Raw genomic sequence first — 20,802 nt, forward strand, 5'->3', positions numbered from 1 at the left:
TTATTTTGTTTTGTTTTGTTTTGTTTTGTTTTGTTTTATTTAAAACAAATTAATGTTATTATTTATTTATTATTATTTTTTTTTTAATGATTTTGTTTAATTTTAATATTTATTTAAGTTTTAAGTTTTATATACGTTTTTGAGGGCATGTCATGCATCCTGTCCATGTTGGCATCTGTCTAATTTTACTTGCTTTAATTAACATTTTTGGCATAATATTGTTAAGTTCAATGTGCACTTTTTTTTTTCCTTTGCTGTCTCCAACAAACAATCAGAACAACTCTCAAACCATTTTTGTCGCAACCCACCAGTTGAGAACCAATGATCTATGGGATGCGAGGCGTGACAAGAGTTAATTCCTGTCTGCCAACAAGAATTCCCAACAAGTTAGACTTAAATAATGTTGTAAAATAAGCCTTCGAGAAGCAGGGGTCTATTTTCCACATGTGTGCTTCGCTGCTCTCTGAAGAAGGTGCCTGAAGTCTTCCCATGTGCTCGAGACAAGTCTTGAAATCTTCAATTTCATGCTTGCTTAGTCCACAGAACACAAATATTGATTGGTGTTTATAATTCCCAAATGATTATAGTTATTGTTTATGACCGGAAGTGTAGAAGGATTTGATTGTTGAAACATCTGCTTTTTTTTCCAAGGTTTCTTTGAGTTTAGTTAAGCTATTTGTTGTCACAATTGGTTCACTTGCGTTTGTCTGACGTCAAACAAACGTTAAAAGCTTTAGAAGAAAATCACTCTTTTTTGTTACTTACAGTGAGTCTAATCAATTTTTTTCCTTGTCCTTTTCCCTTCTCTTTCTTTCTCTTCCGCTCCAGCTGGTTGGTGGTGAGTTTGACCTGGAGATGAACTTCATCATCCAGGATGCAGAGGCCATCATCTGCATGCTGGAGCTGCTGGAACACTGTGAAGTCACATGCCAGGCGGAAATCTGGAGCATGTTTACCGCCATCCTGCGCAAGAGTGTCCGCAACCTGCAGACCAGCACTGAGGTCGGCCTCATTCAGAGGCTATTGCTCAAAATGAGCTCTGTGGATGACATGATCGCAGGTGAGTGGTCTCAATCTGACCCTCTTCCAGAGTTTTGGAATTGACCTCTTGTAAAACCCATTTCTTTCTATTTCCCCAAAGCTCTATAAATGGTTCAGAAAATGTTTAAACAGCTCTGAAATGAAAGATGTGCAGAATAGTCAGAACAGTCATGCTGTCTTTTTTGAGAAAGAGGATTTTGTCACTGAAAAATGACTTAAATATCAGTCTCTTCATTTAAATGGCTTCCGAAGACAGTCATATGAACTACTTTTATGGTGCTCTTTTGATGGTGTTTTGTTATTTTTGGAGCTTGACAGCTGTGGTCACTATGAACTGCCTTTGTATGAAAAAGATATATGTAAATATACTATATCTCACATATGTAATATCACATTTTGGACACGAGTGTGAGTAAATAATGACAGTTTTTAGCTATTCATTTCAACTGAACTACAAAAGAATAAGTAATCAAAACGTTTCCATACCATAAACATGCATTATTTTTAAAATAAAAAAGTATTTATTTATTTTTAATTCAATTAAAAAATGTTTAACCTTAAAATAAAAAAATAATAAATTTTTGTTCTTTCTTTCTTTCTTTCTTTGATATTTTTTAATGTTTTATTTATTTATTTTAGATTTTAATATTAACTTTTTTATATTTTTATTTATTCATTTTTTATTTTAAATGTGAGTAAATAATGACTGTTTTAAATTGAACTCCAAAAGAAGTAGCAATCAACAATATTTCCATACCACAAGCATGCGTGTTGATCATTGGCTGTGAAGTTCACCTGTGTAGTATTTTAGGTTAAGATTTTAGATCAAGCTGCAAAAGCAGATTTATTTGAACCTTATTGCATATTAAATCATGCTTGTTGTTTACTTTTTTTGCATAAAAGGTCAAAGATAACGCTCTGCTTTGAACAGCGCGTGTAAGATATGGGCAACGGCTTCCATTTTTTCAAAATTTCCATTTTTTTTTACGCCTGAGAGCGGTGCGAATTGCTGTGAGTGAAAGAAATGTGGATTAAACTGCAATCTTCTCAGCAGTGGAATTCATCAGGCTAAAGCAGAAGAGAAACCGAGAGAAAAATCTCATTAGTTGCACCGTCTGGTAATGAGATTGAGTGGCAGTTTAGAGCAATATTAAATTTTAGTTACCGTTTATGAATGAAGAAGAATGTTTTTTGATTCATTCCATCTGTAATTCATGGCCAACATGTTCCTCTGTCTGCATACATTAAATGCAATTTTTCAGAGTCAAAACCCTCTAAGAAGCAGAGGCTGTGAATTGCCTTATGGAAGCAGCAGTCTTGATGAAACTCGAAATTAAAGTGTAAAATGGCATTAATTAGCATAACTTCTCATGTCGTCCTCGCAGCACTGAGTGTTTAACCTGAATTGAAAGAGCTGAGTCAACTGTAGGCGCTGTTTGTGAACCATAGAAGTGGGTATATATATATATATATATATATATATGTGTTTGTGTGTGTGTGTACTTGTTTATGCTACATTGTGGGGACCAAATATGATGATGATAGTGATAGTAAAACCTCAAATTTTTTACATTGTGGGGACGGGTCTGCGGTCCCCACGAGGGAAAAAAATGATTAAAAATAGTAAATGATGTTTATCTGAAAGTGTAACAATGCAAAACAATGTTTCCTGTAAGGAGTAGGTTTAGGGTTAGTGTTGGGTTAGGGGACAAAAAATATTGTGTGTGTATACTGTCTGTCTGTCTGTCAAAAGTTTGGAGTAATTAAGATTTTTCTCTTATGGTTTGTCAGGGCTGCATTTATTTGATAAAAAATACAGTGAAAACAGTAATATTGTGAAATATTATTACAATTTAGATAGTTTTTTAATTTTAATATATTTTAAAAAGTGTTTTATTCTTACGATAGCTTTTATTTTTAGCAGCCATTACTTCAGCCTTCAGTCTTAATATCTGCCATAATATCTGAATGATAGTTATTATATATATAATAATAAAGAAAATATAATAAATATCACACACACACACACACATGTATATTATAATAAAATGTATTCCTTTGATGGCAAGGTTTAGCTAGATAGATATATTGTTTTAATTTATTATTTGTTATTTAATTCAATTTTAAACATTGTACTATGTACATTCCATTTTGATCAGTCTGTTTCATTTAAATTTTTTTTTTCAATTTAAACAGTTAATTGAAACCTTTTTATGTTTAACTAAGTTATATTGAAAAATGGAAGTTCCCCAAGGGCCTGCCGAATTATGCCATCGCACTTGGGGAAGGTGCATTCTGGGGGTCTGTTTGGCGCGGTTTGATCCTCTCACACGTCTTACTGTGAAATTGCTATTTTGCACTGTGTTATGATACGATGTCTTGTGTATGTTGCACACACACCTGTGCTCTGGGGAATCTGTTTACATGCACACTCTGCCCGCTTCAGTTAATCCAGATCTAACGTCTCTCTGTCTGTATGTTTATGTTTTTTTTCCCATGATGCACAGACTTGCTGGTGGATATGCTGGGAGTTCTGGCCAGCTACAGTATCACCGTCAAAGAACTCAAATTGCTCTTCAGCATGCTGAGAGGAGAAGGTGGATTGTGGGTAAGTCACTGAAAATGAGTGAAAACTCATGTAGGGCTCTGGGGCTCCAAGGGGTTGTTAGCTTCACCGCTTTTGGAGATCGTTGAGCCTTTTCAGAGCTCTGGAGCAATCAACCGCAGAACAGATCAGGCCTGCCCAGGTATCGATTGGCCGTTCTCTCGAGTGAGGGATATTGACAGAACATCGAGTGCTGGCGGACGCTACAGTGAGGATGTTGTCACAATAGTTTTCAGTTTTTGGATAGAGTGAAGTACCCCTCTGGGGAGAAAAAAGAGATACTTGGGCTTTAATGAAACAATTAGTTATGAGACGTGAAAATGGAATGTTTTGATCAGCATGTGTTTTAGCTTGCCAAAAGAGGTGAGAATACGACAGATTGGATCGACGTTCTTAAATCAGAACTGATTTTAGTGAGGCAAAATTTAAAGTTGATTTCAGAAGTTCTTGCTGAGAAGGTCCTGTGGGATTTTCGTTACGGTGATTTGGTTTTTCCTTAAGTTACTTGTCTTACCTCTCACGTACTTCTGTCTTCCACAGCCAAGACATGCAGTCAAACTGCTCTCAGTTCTCACTCAAATGGCACAGAGACATGGACCAGACACTTTCTTTAACTTTCCTGGCCGAAGTGCAGCTGTGAGTGACCCCATTCTTAGCCTTTTTTTTTTTTTGCATATTTTTGCATATTTCAGATGTTGTGAAGTTAAATTAAATGTTGTTTTTAAACTGTTATTTTCACAATACGGTTAACTGAAAAATAGCCAATATTAAATCACTATAAAGCTTTGTGTAAATAAAATACATACAAAATACAAAAATTTTATTTTAATTGTGAAGGCAAAGCTGAATTTTCAGCAGCCATTACTTCAGTCTTAAGTGATCTATCAGAAATCATTCTAATATGCCTATTTGGAATAATTAGAAACATTTCTTATTATTATCAGTGTTAACAAAAAGTCATGCTGTCATGCTGAAAAAAGTCATGCTGCTTAATATTTTTGTGGAAACCATGACACATTTTTCCAGTTTTTAATGAATATAAAATTAAAAAGAACTGCATTTATTTTAAGTTTTCTTTGTCACTTTTAATCAATTAAATCTGTCCTTGCTGATTAAAGTATTAATTTCTTTAAAAAACTTACTGACTTATATATTATTTAATGTTATTAAATAATAAATTAAAACAATGTGTATATATATATACGCAGTATATCAAATTTCAACCAATACAGATAAATTACATTTTTCTGATATTGGCCAATAACTTATATGGCACTTGTTCATTCCTACTGTAATTTCATTATAGAGAAATCCATTCTATAAACAGTATATTTGTTTTGCTGGCTATATGTATATTGGGAACAATAACTTGACTGCATTAGATATTTAAATTTTTTGAAGCACTGGATGTATATAAACAAATGTCTAGCATGTTAAAAGATCCATACATGACATATACAGTACAGACTCCAAGACATTTTTGCTCTCTGTTTTCTGCCAGGCGATTGCATTGCCTCCCATCGCTAAATGGCCTTATCAGAACGGCTTTACCCTCAACACCTGGTTCCGCATGGATCTTCTGAACAACATCAACGTGGATAAAGACAAACCCTACCTTTACTGGTGACTACATTCACAGCCTACGCCTTAATGCGGTTATATATAACTTTGTCAACTCTTAAATAAAACCTGCTTAGCAGAAAAGAAAATGACCTTCAGGGCCTGCTTCTGTAAGTAAATTAAACTGAGTGGCTTTGTTTTAGCGTTTAACAGAGAGAGAGAGAGAGAGAGAGAGAGTTCTGGCTGCTTTGCCACTTATATAATGAGCTTTGTTAGAGGATTTTGTTTTTTGATGATGTGGTGGATTATGCAAGCATAAAAGGGAATTAGGTCAGATTCTGCTGATTAAACCAATAGGTGTTTGAACCCAGGGCAGAATGTTCTGGAATCACTGGAAAATCTCTGCAGAGGGACACTAGGGTGGAAATAGACATTAATTTGGGCTTTTAATGTCAGCCAGGCAAAAAGAGCATCATATGTAGAGACTTGTGGGTAATTAGAGCTCAGATCAATAGCGCAGACGCGTGTTTATTGGCCAGGATTCCAGGAGCGAGGGAAAATGGTCCTCAAGGGAGAAGGAGTGAGTGTGTTTTGAGAGAGAGAAAGAAGGACAACATCCATTTTTTAACAGCCTTGGGCTTTTTTGTAGAGATATTTTAAGGCATTTGCTTCTGATATTAGCTTGAAGTGATTTGTTAGATGGGCTAGATGTTTATCAAAAAAAAGCATTTCTTACATGTTCTTGAGTTCAGATTATTGAGTTCAGTTCCTCCATACATTATGTAGATCCATGCATTGAGAAACTGCCCCGGACTTTGTGAGAAGGTTACAAAACAGTGTTGTTAAAGGCTGCCACGCTAATAACGCTAGCTAGCATTTGAAAGCAAGCGCTGGGTCCTGCTTGCTGTTGTGCTGCCAGATCTGTAGCCTGGAGCTGCCAAGCGCAGGACCGCTCACACACACTCTGAGTTCAATCTGTGCGTGACACAGATTCGGAATAAAAGGAGATGTTCACGAAGAAAAACAGAGTATTGATTCATGCTGAGAATCACACTTATTCTCAGCTCTTGAAGACGCAAAAATGGTCTCTTGTGCTGTTAGGTTTCTTGTATGTGACAGTTTATACTTCTATTGTGGGGAACGGAGAACACAAAACTGTCTTTGACATTTTGAAATAAGCCTACAGTAAGATATCTTTACTCTCTCCTCTCTTAACTGTCTTGGAACAGAAAACTAGCTAATGCATATATCAGGAAACCTACATACTGTGATTAAAAAACATTGTAGACCAGCCTAAGCTGGTTTTCTGGTTCCAAGTTTGGTCAAACTGGCTGGATTTAAGGGGTTTTTAGACAATTTTCAGCCAGTGGAGCTGGGAGACCAGCATGACCAGGCTAGCAGACCAGCTTAAACCAACTAAGACCAGCAAAACACCTTACCTTTTTGGTTTAACAAATTGTTATTAGAAACCTTAAGATGGGATTTCCCCTAACCTGCTGACATAGAAAATCATAAACTAGCCTAAGATGGTTCTGCTGGTTATAGCTGGTCTAACATGGTCTTAGCTGGTTTAAAATGATCTCCTAGCTTGGCTGAGCTAGAGTTCTATCATGACAACTCTCTGAAGATTTTAGCATGGTTATGGATATGACAATGTTAATGCATTTGGTTTTGGCGAATAGATCTGCTACGCTGCTGAATTGCTGCTGCTGTAGGTTATTACTGTTGTTGTAGATTATTGCTGCTGCAAAGCAAGTACAGGAATTTACTACTGCCAATACATATGTCGATACGGTGCTGTGAGTATTTAAGAGATACTGCTGCTGCATACATAGCATATAACTCGTAGCAGATCTATACAGGTGGAGCTGGGGAAGGTGGAGGGTTTGAGAGAAACTAGTGAATGCTAACCAGCCATTTAAATGTAAAGCAGCAAGCTCATTGGCTGCGTATGCAACATGAACCAATCAGCTTGTGCCAAGAGTTTAACACTGTGAATACATCAGTTTGCGTTAATGACCCATCAGTCTGTGCCATCTAGAGTTTCATGACAGAACTTGGCATTTATGCTGGTTTAGTTGGTCGGAGCCAAAGTGCCCAAAATCCCTATTAAAAAATTTGCTACAACTCCAGCTAAAACTGGCAAACCAACTGTAAGCTAGTTTAAAGTGTTCTTTGTTTGTTTGTTTTTTCCAAAACAATTGCCAATTACTACTTACCATAGCACGCTTAAACCAGCCTCAGGTGGATTACTGGTCATAACAGGTTTAAGCTAGTTTAGGTGGTTTTCCAGATCTAAACTGGGCTTCACAGGTTCATGCCTTTAGCTGGTTTAAGCTTTTTTTCAAAAAGGGAATGTTAAAGGATTAGTTCACCCAAAAATGAAAATTAGCCTTTGATTTACTCACCCTTGAGGCATCCTAGGTGTATATAACTTTCTTCTTTCAGACGAATCCAATCGGAGTTATATAAAAAAATTGTCCTGGCTCTTCCAAGCGTTATCATTACAGTGGGTGGGTGTTTCTGTTAAACAGTCCAAAAGATGTGAAATAAAGTGTGCGCATCCATAATAAAACATGCCTCACACAGCTCCGGGGGATGAATAAAGGCCTCCTGTAGCAAATCCATGCGTTTTTGTAAGAAAAATATCCATATTTCAAACATAATAAACACTTCTGTGGTACCCGGAAGCCATTCCGGCGGATGACGTAGGACATCGGCATTGCGTGATTAGTGACGAACGCGGAGAGAGAACAAAACAAAATGCCGGTCATGAATTAGAAGTACAAACCGAAGATTTGTAAAGAAAAATGTTGGAGGATTTCGATATAAGCCAAGAGGAGACTGTTTTTCCTTTGCTAAAGTAAGGAAACTTTGCTTCCTTTGCTCCTGTAAACATACTCGCGAGACTAGCATATCTCAGAGGCACGCGACACATACTGTACATCGTACGTCATCCACCGGAACAGCTTCCGCGTATGACAGATAGCGGAAGTGAGAGAAAGGTTTTTATTACATTTGAAATATGGATATTTTTCTTACAAAAACGCATGGATTCACTACAGGAGGCCTTTATTCACCCCCCGGAGCCGTGTGAGGCACATTTGATTATGGATGCGCGCACTTTATTTGACGTCTTTTAGACTGTTTAACAGAAACACTCATCCACTGTAATGACGCTTGGAAGAGCCAGGACAATTTTTTTATATAACTCCGATTGGATTCTTCTGAAGGAAGATAGTCATATACACCTAGGATGCTTTGATTGTGAGTAAATCACAGGCTAATTTTCATTTTTGTGTGAACACCCTTTAAGAGAGGATATTTCATATATACCACATAAAAGTGTTATGAATTGCTCTATATTCTATGTATTTATTGATTCTCAATTTCAGTTTCCGCACAAGCAAAGGCATCGGCTACTCTGCACATTTTGTGGGGAACTGCTTGATTGTGACATCACTGAAGTCAAAAGGAAAAGGCTTCCAGCACTGCGTGAAATATGACTTTCAGCCCCGCAAGGTAGGCTTTCATTTCCAGCTTTGATTCTCTCTTTCTCCTACTAGCATCTGTAGTAATCTACTGATTGTGTTGTGAAGTAGTAAGAATCGAGTGGATGCACTTGTGAATTTTCTTGCTGTGATGCTCAGTGAAAATCACAAAGCTGTGCCGGAGGATGCATGATCCAGTTAACTGGGCTAAATATCATGTTTACAAACTGTTACTGAACCCCAGGACATGAGATAACTGAGGCCATTTTCTGTATTTGTTTTTGTTGTGTTGAATCGAAGGGAAATCTCTTGGAAATCACTGCACAGCTGCTGCATTTTTGAAACATCTGTCTAATAAATGATTTCCTTGTTTCTACTCAATATTTAATGCTCTTAGCTGGTGTAATCTTTATAAGTGTTAATAGCTCAAACTTGCTCTTTAGAGCCTTAGGGAAAGGGTTTGCCAAGGTCTTGAAGGTCTTTCCTAAAATTAAATTTTACAGTTTAATTGCAGTCACGTGGGCAAGTTTGCATATTGTCTGAAATGATGCAACACAAGATGATGCAAAATAAAATAAAAATACTTAGCTGAAAAAATAGCATGAGCATTTTAGTGGGAGACTATTTACATTTACAGAAATTAAATATACTGTTTTCATTTTCAGCCGATAAAGATAAGCTGATCTGATTCAGACCTCTTGTGGTCCAATAATCATTAAAACTACAGTTTATCATTTTAGCGCAGTTTAAGAAGAGAAATACATTTTTATAGTTCATTGGATTAATCTGATTTTCATGCACATGTAAATGAACTGTTTAATTCTTCTGATCTCCAGTGGTTTAGACTCACATAGGGTTTTTTGTAAAATAGTAAAAATTGGTTCTATTACATTTAAAAATAATTGTTATCAGACTACAGTTCATTTTTTTATTGATTACATAATTATATACTATTCACACAATAGGAATAAATTATTCATAATTTATTGATTCTCCCTAATTCTTCTTTTTCATCATTTAAAAGTACTTTTCTAAAATAACATACATTCAGGAAGTCTTCCAGTTTTGTGGACTTTCACACAAAGACTAGTCACTAGTAAGATGGTTATAATTACACAGAAAGTTGTGAAGACAGTAGTGAAGTATTTTTACTTTGCTTTAAAAGTACTTTTCAAGTGTCTGTACTTTAGCAGAGTGTTTTTCTTTAGAAAACTTTACTTCACAACATTCCAAAGCATAATATTGCACTTTTTACTGCACTACGTTTTATATTAAATATCATTTAATACTTAAATACATTAGAAATCTATTACTTTCTTACTTTTACTCAAGTAAATGTAAACGTCAACACCAATGACGTAAGACCACTTTGCTATCGCAACTACCGTAGCTGTCTGTAGCTGCCGGATGTTGTCTCAGAGAAATATCATCACCACTGTGTGCACAGTGTGAAATTAAACTATGAAAGATGCATTGATTTATCACAGTTTCGGAATAAATAAATTACGTTTATTTCTGCCAACACATCAAGCCTATCATGCAGTGCATGTTGCAAAAATAATTTATTAATCAGTATTTTGTTATTTTTAGGAATATTTGTGATAAACTACAGATACTTTTTTAATTTACTTGAGTAAAGTAAACATACGTCACTGCTGTCCGCCTCTGGTTGAGAGGCAACACGGCATTTGAACTCTAGATTTACAAAAATCATTTCCGTTTTAAGAAGCGGTTTCTCAACATTTCAACAATTCAAATGTAATCTAAAAGTAATCAAAAAGTAGTCTGATTATATTACCTAAAATGTGTAATGTAATGGATTACGTTACTAGCTACTATTTTATTTGTAATTTGGAATCAGTAATTGACTATACAACATATAACAAAATGTAATTATGTTTATATTTGGAGTAAACGTGACAAAAATTCTGATTAATAAAATGGAACCCTCTAATGTAGAAAAATATGAAGTTGTCTGTGGAAATACAGACCTTTTTTGCCAGCTCATATCTTATGTGAGATATCATCATGGGGCTTCAACGATTGGATTAAAATTCACAGACCTATGCTTCTGTTTTTCTGTACCTCACTGAAAGCAATGTAAGATAATTAAAAGGTTGGACCAGCAGTGCTTAACCTCAGATCTCCTGGGTGCCGATTTTCATTAAACTAATAGGCAGGTTTCAGCACAGAATAACATCTCTGTAATGCTACATCTCAATTACGCTGTGAACCATTACTCGCTTAGTATGAAGTTTGCATACTGACATCCACTATATTTCCACACCAGCACTCTATTTTTTCCCCTACTATTCACTTTTGAGAGATTGCTACGAAGAACTCCAAGCTGTTTTCTTCATGTGCTTATCACAGAGCTATGACAAATGTTTCCTCGGCTCATCTGAGACGGCAGACGCCAACCGAGTGTTCTGCGGACAGCTCGGAGCCATCTATGTGTTCAGTGAAGCGCTAAACCCTGCTCAGATATTCGCCATCCATCAACTAGGCCCAGGATACAAGGTATGTAGTCAGATTTGCCAAAGTGCGTTACACACCAACGCTTCGCAGCCACCATTGATCTCCAAGAGATGTTATTCCTTTGTCAGTGACATTTGGTTATTGATTAATGTGTCTTCCAACATGATTTCACCATCGCCCTGAGGACATAACCATGTATGTGAGATCTAAATCTCAGCTGATTTCTAGCTGGTCATTATTGTCCAGCTATTAGATTACAAAACTGAATTTTCCAGCAAAAAAAATGAGGTGTGAAAAGCTGCATTTACATATTTACTTATTACCAAACGTTTGTTTGATGAACTTTATTCTTCTTGTTGTCGTGCATTATTGCTTTTATATTGAACGACAGCAAAGTTTCTCAGTTTTGCTTCTTAATGAAGTCTTCCGTTGATGAAGTCTGCCTCTGGATAGTTTATAGTCTTTCTTTCCCTTTCATGTTTCTGACCTTTTGTAGCTAATTCTCAAGGTGCTTTTGAAGCGATTTGTGTTTAATTGCGTCCATGGGGTAAACAGAGCAGGTTACTGTGATTTTTTTTCTTTTTTCCAAGGCTGTATCCTTATTAAATATGAAGCTCTGTCATATTAGTAATTAGGACTCGCAGCAGTTTTTCAGTCTCATTGTGCAAAGTCTAATTTTCTCTGAAGCACCAGGCTTTGATTAGTGACTCATTATCTATGCATATGTATCCCAAAAATGACATTACATTGGTTCAAAGCCATTGTTTATGAATGATGAGCTTTTTGCTAATTTAATTTCAAATTCTGACACCATCTCTATTGCCTTTGCTCCATTACAGTAGTGTTTTAGTTATGGGCTGTGTAATCTGCAAGGACAAGTAAGCTCATAACTGCTTAAACTCATCCTAACAGTTTATTTGCTTATTTTTACCTTGTGTGTTTTAAACTACCTGGTAGACATTTGCACTGGTTTTTCTCTAATCAGTGTGGGCTGGTCATTTCCTTTATTAATTGCGCTTCTAGACCTCTGATTCCCGCTGCCCCTCACGTCGTCGTGACGGGCAGGTTGGCAGAAATAATGAGCAGTCTGCTTCAGGGAGAAAGCAATTACCCACCCCAGATGAACCTGTGAATGGAGTCTCTCGAAATCTGAAAAGGGGTTGTATATTTCAGTGGAGTGCCAGCTATCAGGCTGCCTGTCAGCTCTTCGGGCTGGTCTACCTTGTCTAGTAATAGGGCAGAGGCCTTTGGAGTTTATGTTAGCAGGGCTAGACCACAGGGCCTGGCCCCCATTTGATGAAAACCGTGATAAAATGGGTTTTTAATTGTGATGGATCCACTATAAGCATTACTCTCTCTCCTTTATAGTGGTGTTTGTGGACCAAATGACAGAATGAGGGTGAAAAAAAAAAAAAAATCAATTTTTTTTTTAGAGCCTGCACATGCAAGTACATTTTTTTTTCTGTAGCAAAACAAAACATGGATGTGGAATAGCATATATTCCATAAGATAGTTTGAATTCAGTCATTGTTTTTTTTTTGCTTTTCTTTGTTTTATTTATTATTTGCTTTTCTTTGTGCTATGTTTGTTCTTTGCTTGTTTTGTGTTTTGTTTTGACTTGGTTTCATAGTTTAAAGTCATGTTAATAAAAATAAAAATTAAATATATTTTCCCCCTGTTTTTGCTTTGTTTTACCTACCTTTGCTTTTTGTTTTTTTGTTTTGCTTTGTGCTATGTTTTGTTTTGTTTGTTTTTCTTTGCTTTGTGTTTTTGTTTTGGCTTGGTTTTTTAGTTCTCAAGTCATGTTCGTTGAAATAACTATTAAAGGGGTCATATGATGTTGCTAAAAAGAACATTATTTTGTGTATTTGGTGTAATGAAATGTGTTTATGCGGTTTAAGGTTAAAAAAACACATTATTTCCCACATACTGTACATGAATGTTTCTCCTCTATGCCCCGCCTTTCTGAAACGCGTCAATTTTTACAAAGCTCATTGTTCTGAAAAAAAGGAAAAATTGAAATCGCATCATATGACCCCTTTAAATAGATTTTTCCCCTGTATTGCTTTGCTTTAATTTGGCTTTGCTTTGTTTTGTTTTTGATGGTTTGTTTTGTTTTGCTTTGCTTTTTGTGTTTTTGTTTTTTGTTTTGTTTTTGCTTTGTCTTGGCTTGGTTTCGTAGTTTAAAGTCATGTTAATCAAAATAACTATTAAATAGATTTTTCCTCTGTTTTGCTTTGCTGTACCTGCCTTTGTTTTTGTTTTTTTGTTTTGCTTACTGTTTTTTTTTTTTTGCTTTGCTTTGTTTTATTTTATTTTATTTTATTTATTGTTTTCATTTGTTTGTGTTTTGTTTTGTTTTGCTTTGCTTTGTGTTTTTGTTTTTACTTTGTTTGGGCTTGGTTTTGTTGTTCTGTTAACTGTAGTGTGTTGGCTCCCTTAGGTCCTCATAGTCTTCTTAGCCTTTTAGCAGAGTACCTTCCCGGACAAGGACAGTCTCCTGTGATTTATGTGACTGATCTGAAGATGACCTGATTACCACCTTGACTCAACAGAAAAGACAGTCTATGTTGCAGCTGCCAAAAAACACTGACCCCCAATCAGACCCCTTTTCTTGTCTTAACTGAACCATGAACAGGTTTGGTCTCAGATTAACAGTTTTCCGTGTCACATGATCCTTCAGAAATCATTCTAATATGCTGATTTGGAGCTCTTGTGGAAACCATAAAACATTTTTTCCAGAATTTTCTGGATTTTTTGGTGAGTATAACGTTAAAAAGAACTCTCCCTGTTGTCATGGAAGACAGATGCACTACTGCTACTGCGAAGTCTCACTATGAGATAACATGTGAGCATTACATCATCAGTTTCTGCCAAAAGTGACGTTACGCCGGCGTTCTGTCAGGTTTATTTTCGTCTGATGGTGTGCTTTTAGCTTTTTTGCAAAACTGTCAGCATCCATTAACATGCTGTGGTATTTATTTTCCAGTCAATCTGATGGATTTTGAGATTTGCTTTGTGCTGTATCATATGTTTGCAGCAGCAACGTGACCAGCAACAGGTGACATTTACTCTATCTCTGTTCAGCAGAGTAAACCAAACAACATGAATGTTTTTAGGTCAAAATAAGCATACAGATAAAATCAGATAAGCATACAAATCTGGTATGTTTCTTTTTCTCACTCTCTTCTCCATTTTGTAAAGAATAAAGCTAACATAAGCAACAGATAGCAGATATACTTGTTTGCATATAATGATGTATTTATTTGCTCACAGATTGTGAAAAGAAAAATATGGAAATTTTATCAAGTTTATTGCCTTAGAAACCATATTCGCATAATAATAACATATTTAACGACAACAAGTTAATTACAAACACCCTCCTACATCTTTAAAAAGACACTTGTGAATAGTTAGTGCATGGATAATAAAATATGAATATAAAGGGACAGGTAGTTAGTTTTTGAATGCAATAATAACATATTTAACGACAACAAGTTAATTACAAACACCCTCCTACATCTTTAAAAAGACACTTGTGATTAGTTAGTGGATAATAAAATATGAATATAAAGGGACAGGTAGTTAGTTTTTGAATGCAACTGAGGTTCGTGTCTTTTCAGAATTGGAAATAAAATCAGCAGTTGTTAACACCTCATTTTTTACTCGTTGTTTAAGTTAGATTTAGGGAAGTTTTACATAAAGTTAATAAAACATGCACCTAGTTTATATTTACTGAAATAATGAATTCATTGTTTGCAAATATACCATGTGAGAACAAAAAGTAGTGCGGAACTATTGTTGAATTTTGTGTCGTTTCAAACAAATATAGCAATAAATATAATATACTCCACAGTATGCCTTATGTAACGCACTAGTATTAAATTTTGAACAGCCTATTAATTTGAAATCTTATTTATTAATTAATAATATGAAATACCATTCAGAATTTTCAAAAACAAAATTAATACTTTTATTCAGCAAGGATGCATTAAATTGATTAAAAGTGACAGCAAAGACATTTATAGTGTTATAAAAGATTTCTGTTTGCAATAAATGCTGTTCTTTTATATGTTCTAATCCTGAAAAAAAAGGTTTGACCAATTCCACAAAAAATATTTAGCAAAATATTGAACTGTTTCCAACATTGATAATAATATGAAGTATTCCTTCAGCAGCAAATCAGCATATTAGAAAGATTTAGATTTAGAACATAGCCTGTGTTTTTATGTGTATCTGTGGGGGAAAGAAAGTTTGCTGCCCATAATTTTGCATAGAATGATATCCAGACGTGCTGATAAGTGCATATATAGTATATGTTACCTGGTCACATGACAAACTATAAGCAATGTTTCTTGATAATGTTATCAAGCACATGTTTGCTGATAAAAAGGCAGGTGATTTTCTATAAATTCCTTGTTATCGTTGTCTGCTTGCCGCACATTTACACAGTTAGCACACGTCTGGAGCAGGTCACATCTGGATGACATCATCACCTGGGATGTGCTGCAGGTGTTGGGCCGCAGGCCTTTGATTTGACAGCACACGAAACAACCTCATGAATGATAATTCAGCGGGGGGATTCCCACATCGCCCCTACTTCATCTTCATGATTATTTCATGTCACCGAGCTCATTTATTATTCATTGCGCTCCCACGACTTTGGATAAGATTTAATCACTGCATAAAAAGAATCTTCTCCTTTTCATGCTAGGAATAGTAAATCCTTTAATAAGTGCATGGAATAATAAGATTTACATAGATGTACTATTTTAAGATGTGTTAAATTTACATTGTCATATTTTGTGATAATTCGCTCCTTAGTTAATTCTCTCACTTGACATGTCTCACTTTTATTATGCACCTTTTAGAGGCAAATTTAGACCAGATTTTCTCTGTGTTGGTCTAGATTTCTCTTTTGAATCCATCTTTTTAACTTTTTTACCTCCCTAGAGCACCTTTAAATTTAAATCAGAGAGCGATATCCACCTGGCTGACCACCATAAGCAAGTGTTGTATGATGGGAAGTTAGCAAACAGCATTTCCTGCACTTACAACGCCAAAGCCACAGATGCTCAGCTCTGCCTGGAGTCCTCACCCAGAGAAAACCCATCCATATTCGTGCATTCGCCTCACGCTCTAATGCTGCAGGTAAATGTCTGCTTAATGCTTAGAGACTGCGTTCTACTCTCTTAATCCTAAATAAACCACATAATGGTTGGTAATGTCACTAAATGTTAATCAGATGCTGCATTGTTTAGCTAACTCCACAAGATAATGTCAGTGTTTGCCATTCAATGTTAATTGTTTGGAGGAACACATTTCCACTGAGATTAGTCAGTGGTTAATGTGAGTAAGTACTTTTAAACTGGCAAAAACAGGTAATTACTGAATATGTCTACCACTACTTTTTAATCCATTTGATTTTTTCCTTCTGTTTCTATATAGGATGTGAAGGCCATCGTTACACACTCCATTCACAGTGCCATTCACTCCATTGGCGGTATCCAGGTGCTGTTTCCTCTCTTTGCACAGCTGGATTTCCATCAGCACAGTGAAAGCCAAGTGGAGACCACAGTGTGGTAAGTAACGTCATTTCCACCTTTTGAATGAAATTAATACGTTTACTCAGTAAGGATGCATTCAACTGATTGAAGTCAATTATTTCAAATAAATGTTGTTCTTTATGCTGACTAATCTACTCTTTAAATCCTGAAAAAAAATAAAAAATAATAATCAAACATTAAAAAATCCCAATATTCAAAAATACTAAGCAGCATATCTGTTCTCAACATCGATAATAATAAGAAATGTTTAATCAAATAGCATATTTGAATGAAGTGCCATTCACTCCATTGGCGGTATCCAGGTGCTGTTTCCTCTCTTTGCACAGCTGGATTTCCATCAGCACAGTGAAAGCCAAGTGGAGACCACAGTGTGGTAAGTAACATAATTTCCACCTTTTGAATGAAATTAATGTTTACTCGGCAAGGATGCATTACATTGATTAAAAGTGACAGTAAATACATTTATAATGTTACAAAAAAGTTTTATTTAAAATAAAAGCTGTTCTTTTGACTTATCTACTGGTCAAAAAATCTTTAAATTGTAATTTAAAAATTAAAATATTCAAAGTTCCCACTATTTAAAAATATTAAGCAGCATATCTGTTTATATTATATTATATTATATTATATTATTATAGTAATATATAAAAATAGTATTTCACATAATTTCTGTTTTTACTGTATTTTTTATCCCAGCCTTGTTATGTTTTAAAGTTTCAAAAACATGAAAAAAAAAATCTTACAGACCCCAAACTTTTGAATAGTAGTGAGTAATATTAATTATTTTCTTTTAACTAGTAAGACAGATATTAAAACTCTGTACTATTTTGTCAAAATAAATGAAAAATAACCAGTAAAAATTAAAATCAGTCATTTTAAATGCTACAAGTGAATTTAGTCATCACAATACAAATGAATGTTAATTGTGAGATTTGTTAAAGATTACATTTAACGTTGTTAGTAAATATTAGTGTTTTTAAACATTAACTTTAGGTGAGATTTGGATGACGACAAAGGTAATCTAAATGTAAAAATATATGAACTAAGCACCCACAATTAAATATTCAATTTTAGCCGATTGAGATACAGTAAATGGGAGAAAAAAAAATATTAACCAATAACATAAGCGATATATCAAGTGCTGGATGTTCTTACCATTCGTTCCATTAATATTTGGTCAGCAAGTATTTGATCTTGATTCTGCAGTGGTTACCCAGTTTAGTGTAATGAGATGTTTTCTGTGCAGTTCCACTCTCCTGGCCTTCCTGTTCGAGCTACTCAAGAGTTCAGTGGCAATGCAAGAGCAGATGCTTGGTGGGAAGGGTTTCCTGGTGATTGGGTACCTGCTGGAAAAGGTGATGCCACTGTTTTCTTTTGTTTTTCTTATTCCAACATACAATTAAGACTGGTTAAAGCTAACGTGTGTAATTTTCATGCTGTTAGCAGCACCAAACGGAATTGCAAAAATAACGTTTTCCAAATAGGTTTTCGCAAACCATTGTTCAGACAAAATTGTAGAAACGTCTCGGTTACGTATGGTAACCCTCGTTCCCTGAAGGAGGGAACGGAGACGTCACGTCGTGACCGATGAATTGGGATATTGCTTCGATAGACCTGCAGAAATGGTCTGTGGCGTGGAAGGATCGACACATGAAGGTACGCGTCCTTCAGGTCGATCGCTGCAAACCAATCTCGGGGACGGACGCACCCGAAGACATTGGTTGGGCCATTGCTATTACGTCGTGCCACTCAATTAAACAGAAGAATGTTTAAAACAACACATTGTTTACACTCTTTGGGGAAATCAGCTTACAAATGTCTAATAGTTGTGCATTAATTTGAATAACACCATAAACTGTGAAACGTCAAGGAATTTTGATGTGTAATGGACAAATTGTGCTTTTACTCAAGTCATGAAGCTCACAAACACTTGCTCCTTTCTTTAAACACTTTAAGAGTATTAAGATTTGTACTTTCTGGAGTTGTCATGACCTTGATTGACTCACGCTTTTGTAAGCACGAGCTGAATTTAAAAAACACGCACCCAATTCGATTGCTAGGACAGAGGAGAAATGGTGCATTATGGTTGATGAATGACAAATGCACACTTAAGCATTTCCACAGTGAATGCCGGTTCAACGGCACTATTATATTCCTCCTTGTCCATGGGTTTATTGCAATGACATACAAATTAACCCACTGTCATTTTTCTTTTTTCTTCTCGCTATCTTTGCTTATTCATAGCTGTCCTTATTTCATAGTCTCAATATACCCTTGGCTCCATCTAAAGTTGGCGCTTGAGTAAAAGACTCACTTTGTCATTTAACAGCAGCAGCTATAAATCTGTGCTAGATGGCACCTGAATGATCCCACTGCCTTGCGTCCCATTCACACGTAGCCGGCCATCTGTTTGTGTCTCGTTTATACTCACTCCTGTCTCACACCACGTACCTGTCTGGACCTCAGGTGCCAGCTGAGACTAATAACACACAAAGTTTCTACACAGTTAAAGTCTTTGTTTAGCTGCAAAGTCAAACGGTGCCTTCAGGCTTCAGATGTTGGTTTGATATTTATTTTATAAAGATACTGAGAATCAGAGGTTGGTTTGGTAAACAAAAATCTCATAATTGTTTCTTAGGCATCACGGACGCACGTCACCAGAGCCGTTCTGGAGCAGTTCCTCGCTTTCGCCAAATACCTGATCGGCCTTACCCACGGTGCACCTCTTCTCAAACAACTCTGTGACCATATTCTGTTCAACGCGGCTATTTGGATCCACATACCTGCGAAGGTGAGCAAGGTCATGTCTTTTCCAGAAGATACTCAGGTACGTCACAATGAAACATGACAGCAATTAGGAGCATCCGAGTACACTGTGATTGGCACTGGTGTCATGAGACCGTAGTGACCTGGTCAGATGAGCACAGGGTGATATTTGCTGAAGTAAACACAAGGCAGAGAGTTAACTCTTTAGTGTTCACATCATTACATCATTACGGTCAGCTTGCTCTACAGATTTAAAACAGTCCTTGCCCTCAACTTGTTTTTTTATTCCCTAATCAGTTCCTGATGCATAAAATCAAGTCCCATCCTATTCTTTTAATTGAACATTATGTTCAATACATTGAATCTCATTGAATGTCTTCTTTCATTTGAAAATAAAGAAGCAAAATGGGTTATAAACACCTTTTTATATCGACTTTAATATCCATCTCTCTTGGTTAATGAGGTTCGTGTGGTGTCATCTAAAAAGCAGACACTTCTTTGTTCAAGAAAAGCTTTTTACTGAAATTGTTCACTGCTTCTAAACTGCTTCTTTTTCATCAGATTTTTTTTGACAATAACAGCTTCACAGTCTGTCACCTCATTCACCTTGTTTAGAACGTGCCAGAAAATCACAGCCTTGATGAAAAGTGATATTTTTCTTTAAAAAGATTTACAAATCAGTGTTTTGTGAGCGTTTGCAGTATTGTCACATATGTAGAGTGAAGTTCAAGCTTTGAAAAAATTAGTTTTGGGAATTCGACCCTGCCTTGTTATGACCCATGAAGGAGAGGTCGAGGCGTTTCTAAAAGAGGCCAGACTCTGTGCTGCTAATATGTGTTGCTCAATTCAGTTTCTGCATGGCTGCTGACTGTCATGAATAAATAAAGGAGATACGAAAACACATACAGGATCAAAACAAAAACATTTGGTCACTGGAAGCTTGACATGGCTCCAAAAGGAGAGAGATAGTGGCAGTTCTCTCGCTCTCTCTTTCTCTAAAGAGATGGATAGGAGAAAAAAGAAAAAGAGAAGGAGAGGGACCGTGGGAGTATGAGAAGAAAAAAAAACAAAAGAAAAAGTAGAACAGAGAAAGAAAAGGGAACAAATGGATAGATGGATGATGGAAGGAAGAAGAAAGTACAAAAGAAAAATGGAAGGAAGGATGGAAGGAAGGAAGAAAAGACATTAAAAGGAAAAAATAAGAGAATGACAAAAGAAGGGAAAAAAGAAAAATGGCAAAAAAATATAAAAGATATACTGCATTGACTGCATTGGAAGGAAGGAAGGAAGGGAG

General features: G+C 35.9%; 1 protein-coding gene across 1 annotated transcript in view; it reads left to right on the top strand.

Moving 5' to 3' along the window:
• Positions 1–20,802, top strand: part of nbeab (neurobeachin b) — a 291,762-nt gene that overhangs the window by 73,058 nt on the left and 197,902 nt on the right. The window contains exons 2-11 of the mRNA XM_016568737.1: positions 829–1,060; positions 3,549–3,649; positions 4,187–4,282; positions 5,148–5,269; positions 8,602–8,728; positions 11,071–11,217; positions 16,129–16,326; positions 16,624–16,757; positions 17,989–18,097; positions 19,381–19,533. Coding sequence (XP_016424223.1) covers positions 829–1,060; positions 3,549–3,649; positions 4,187–4,282; positions 5,148–5,269; positions 8,602–8,728; positions 11,071–11,217; positions 16,129–16,326; positions 16,624–16,757; positions 17,989–18,097; positions 19,381–19,533 — 1,419 coding nt within the window. The remainder of the gene's footprint in view (positions 1–828; positions 1,061–3,548; positions 3,650–4,186; positions 4,283–5,147; positions 5,270–8,601; positions 8,729–11,070; positions 11,218–16,128; positions 16,327–16,623; positions 16,758–17,988; positions 18,098–19,380; positions 19,534–20,802) is intronic.

The sequence above is a fragment of the Sinocyclocheilus rhinocerous genome, unplaced genomic scaffold (genome assembly GCF_001515625.1).
Source record: "Sinocyclocheilus rhinocerous isolate Xijiao unplaced genomic scaffold, SAMN03320098_v1.1 scaffold1965, whole genome shotgun sequence".
Lineage (NCBI taxonomy): Eukaryota > Metazoa > Chordata > Actinopteri > Cypriniformes > Cyprinidae > Sinocyclocheilus > Sinocyclocheilus rhinocerous.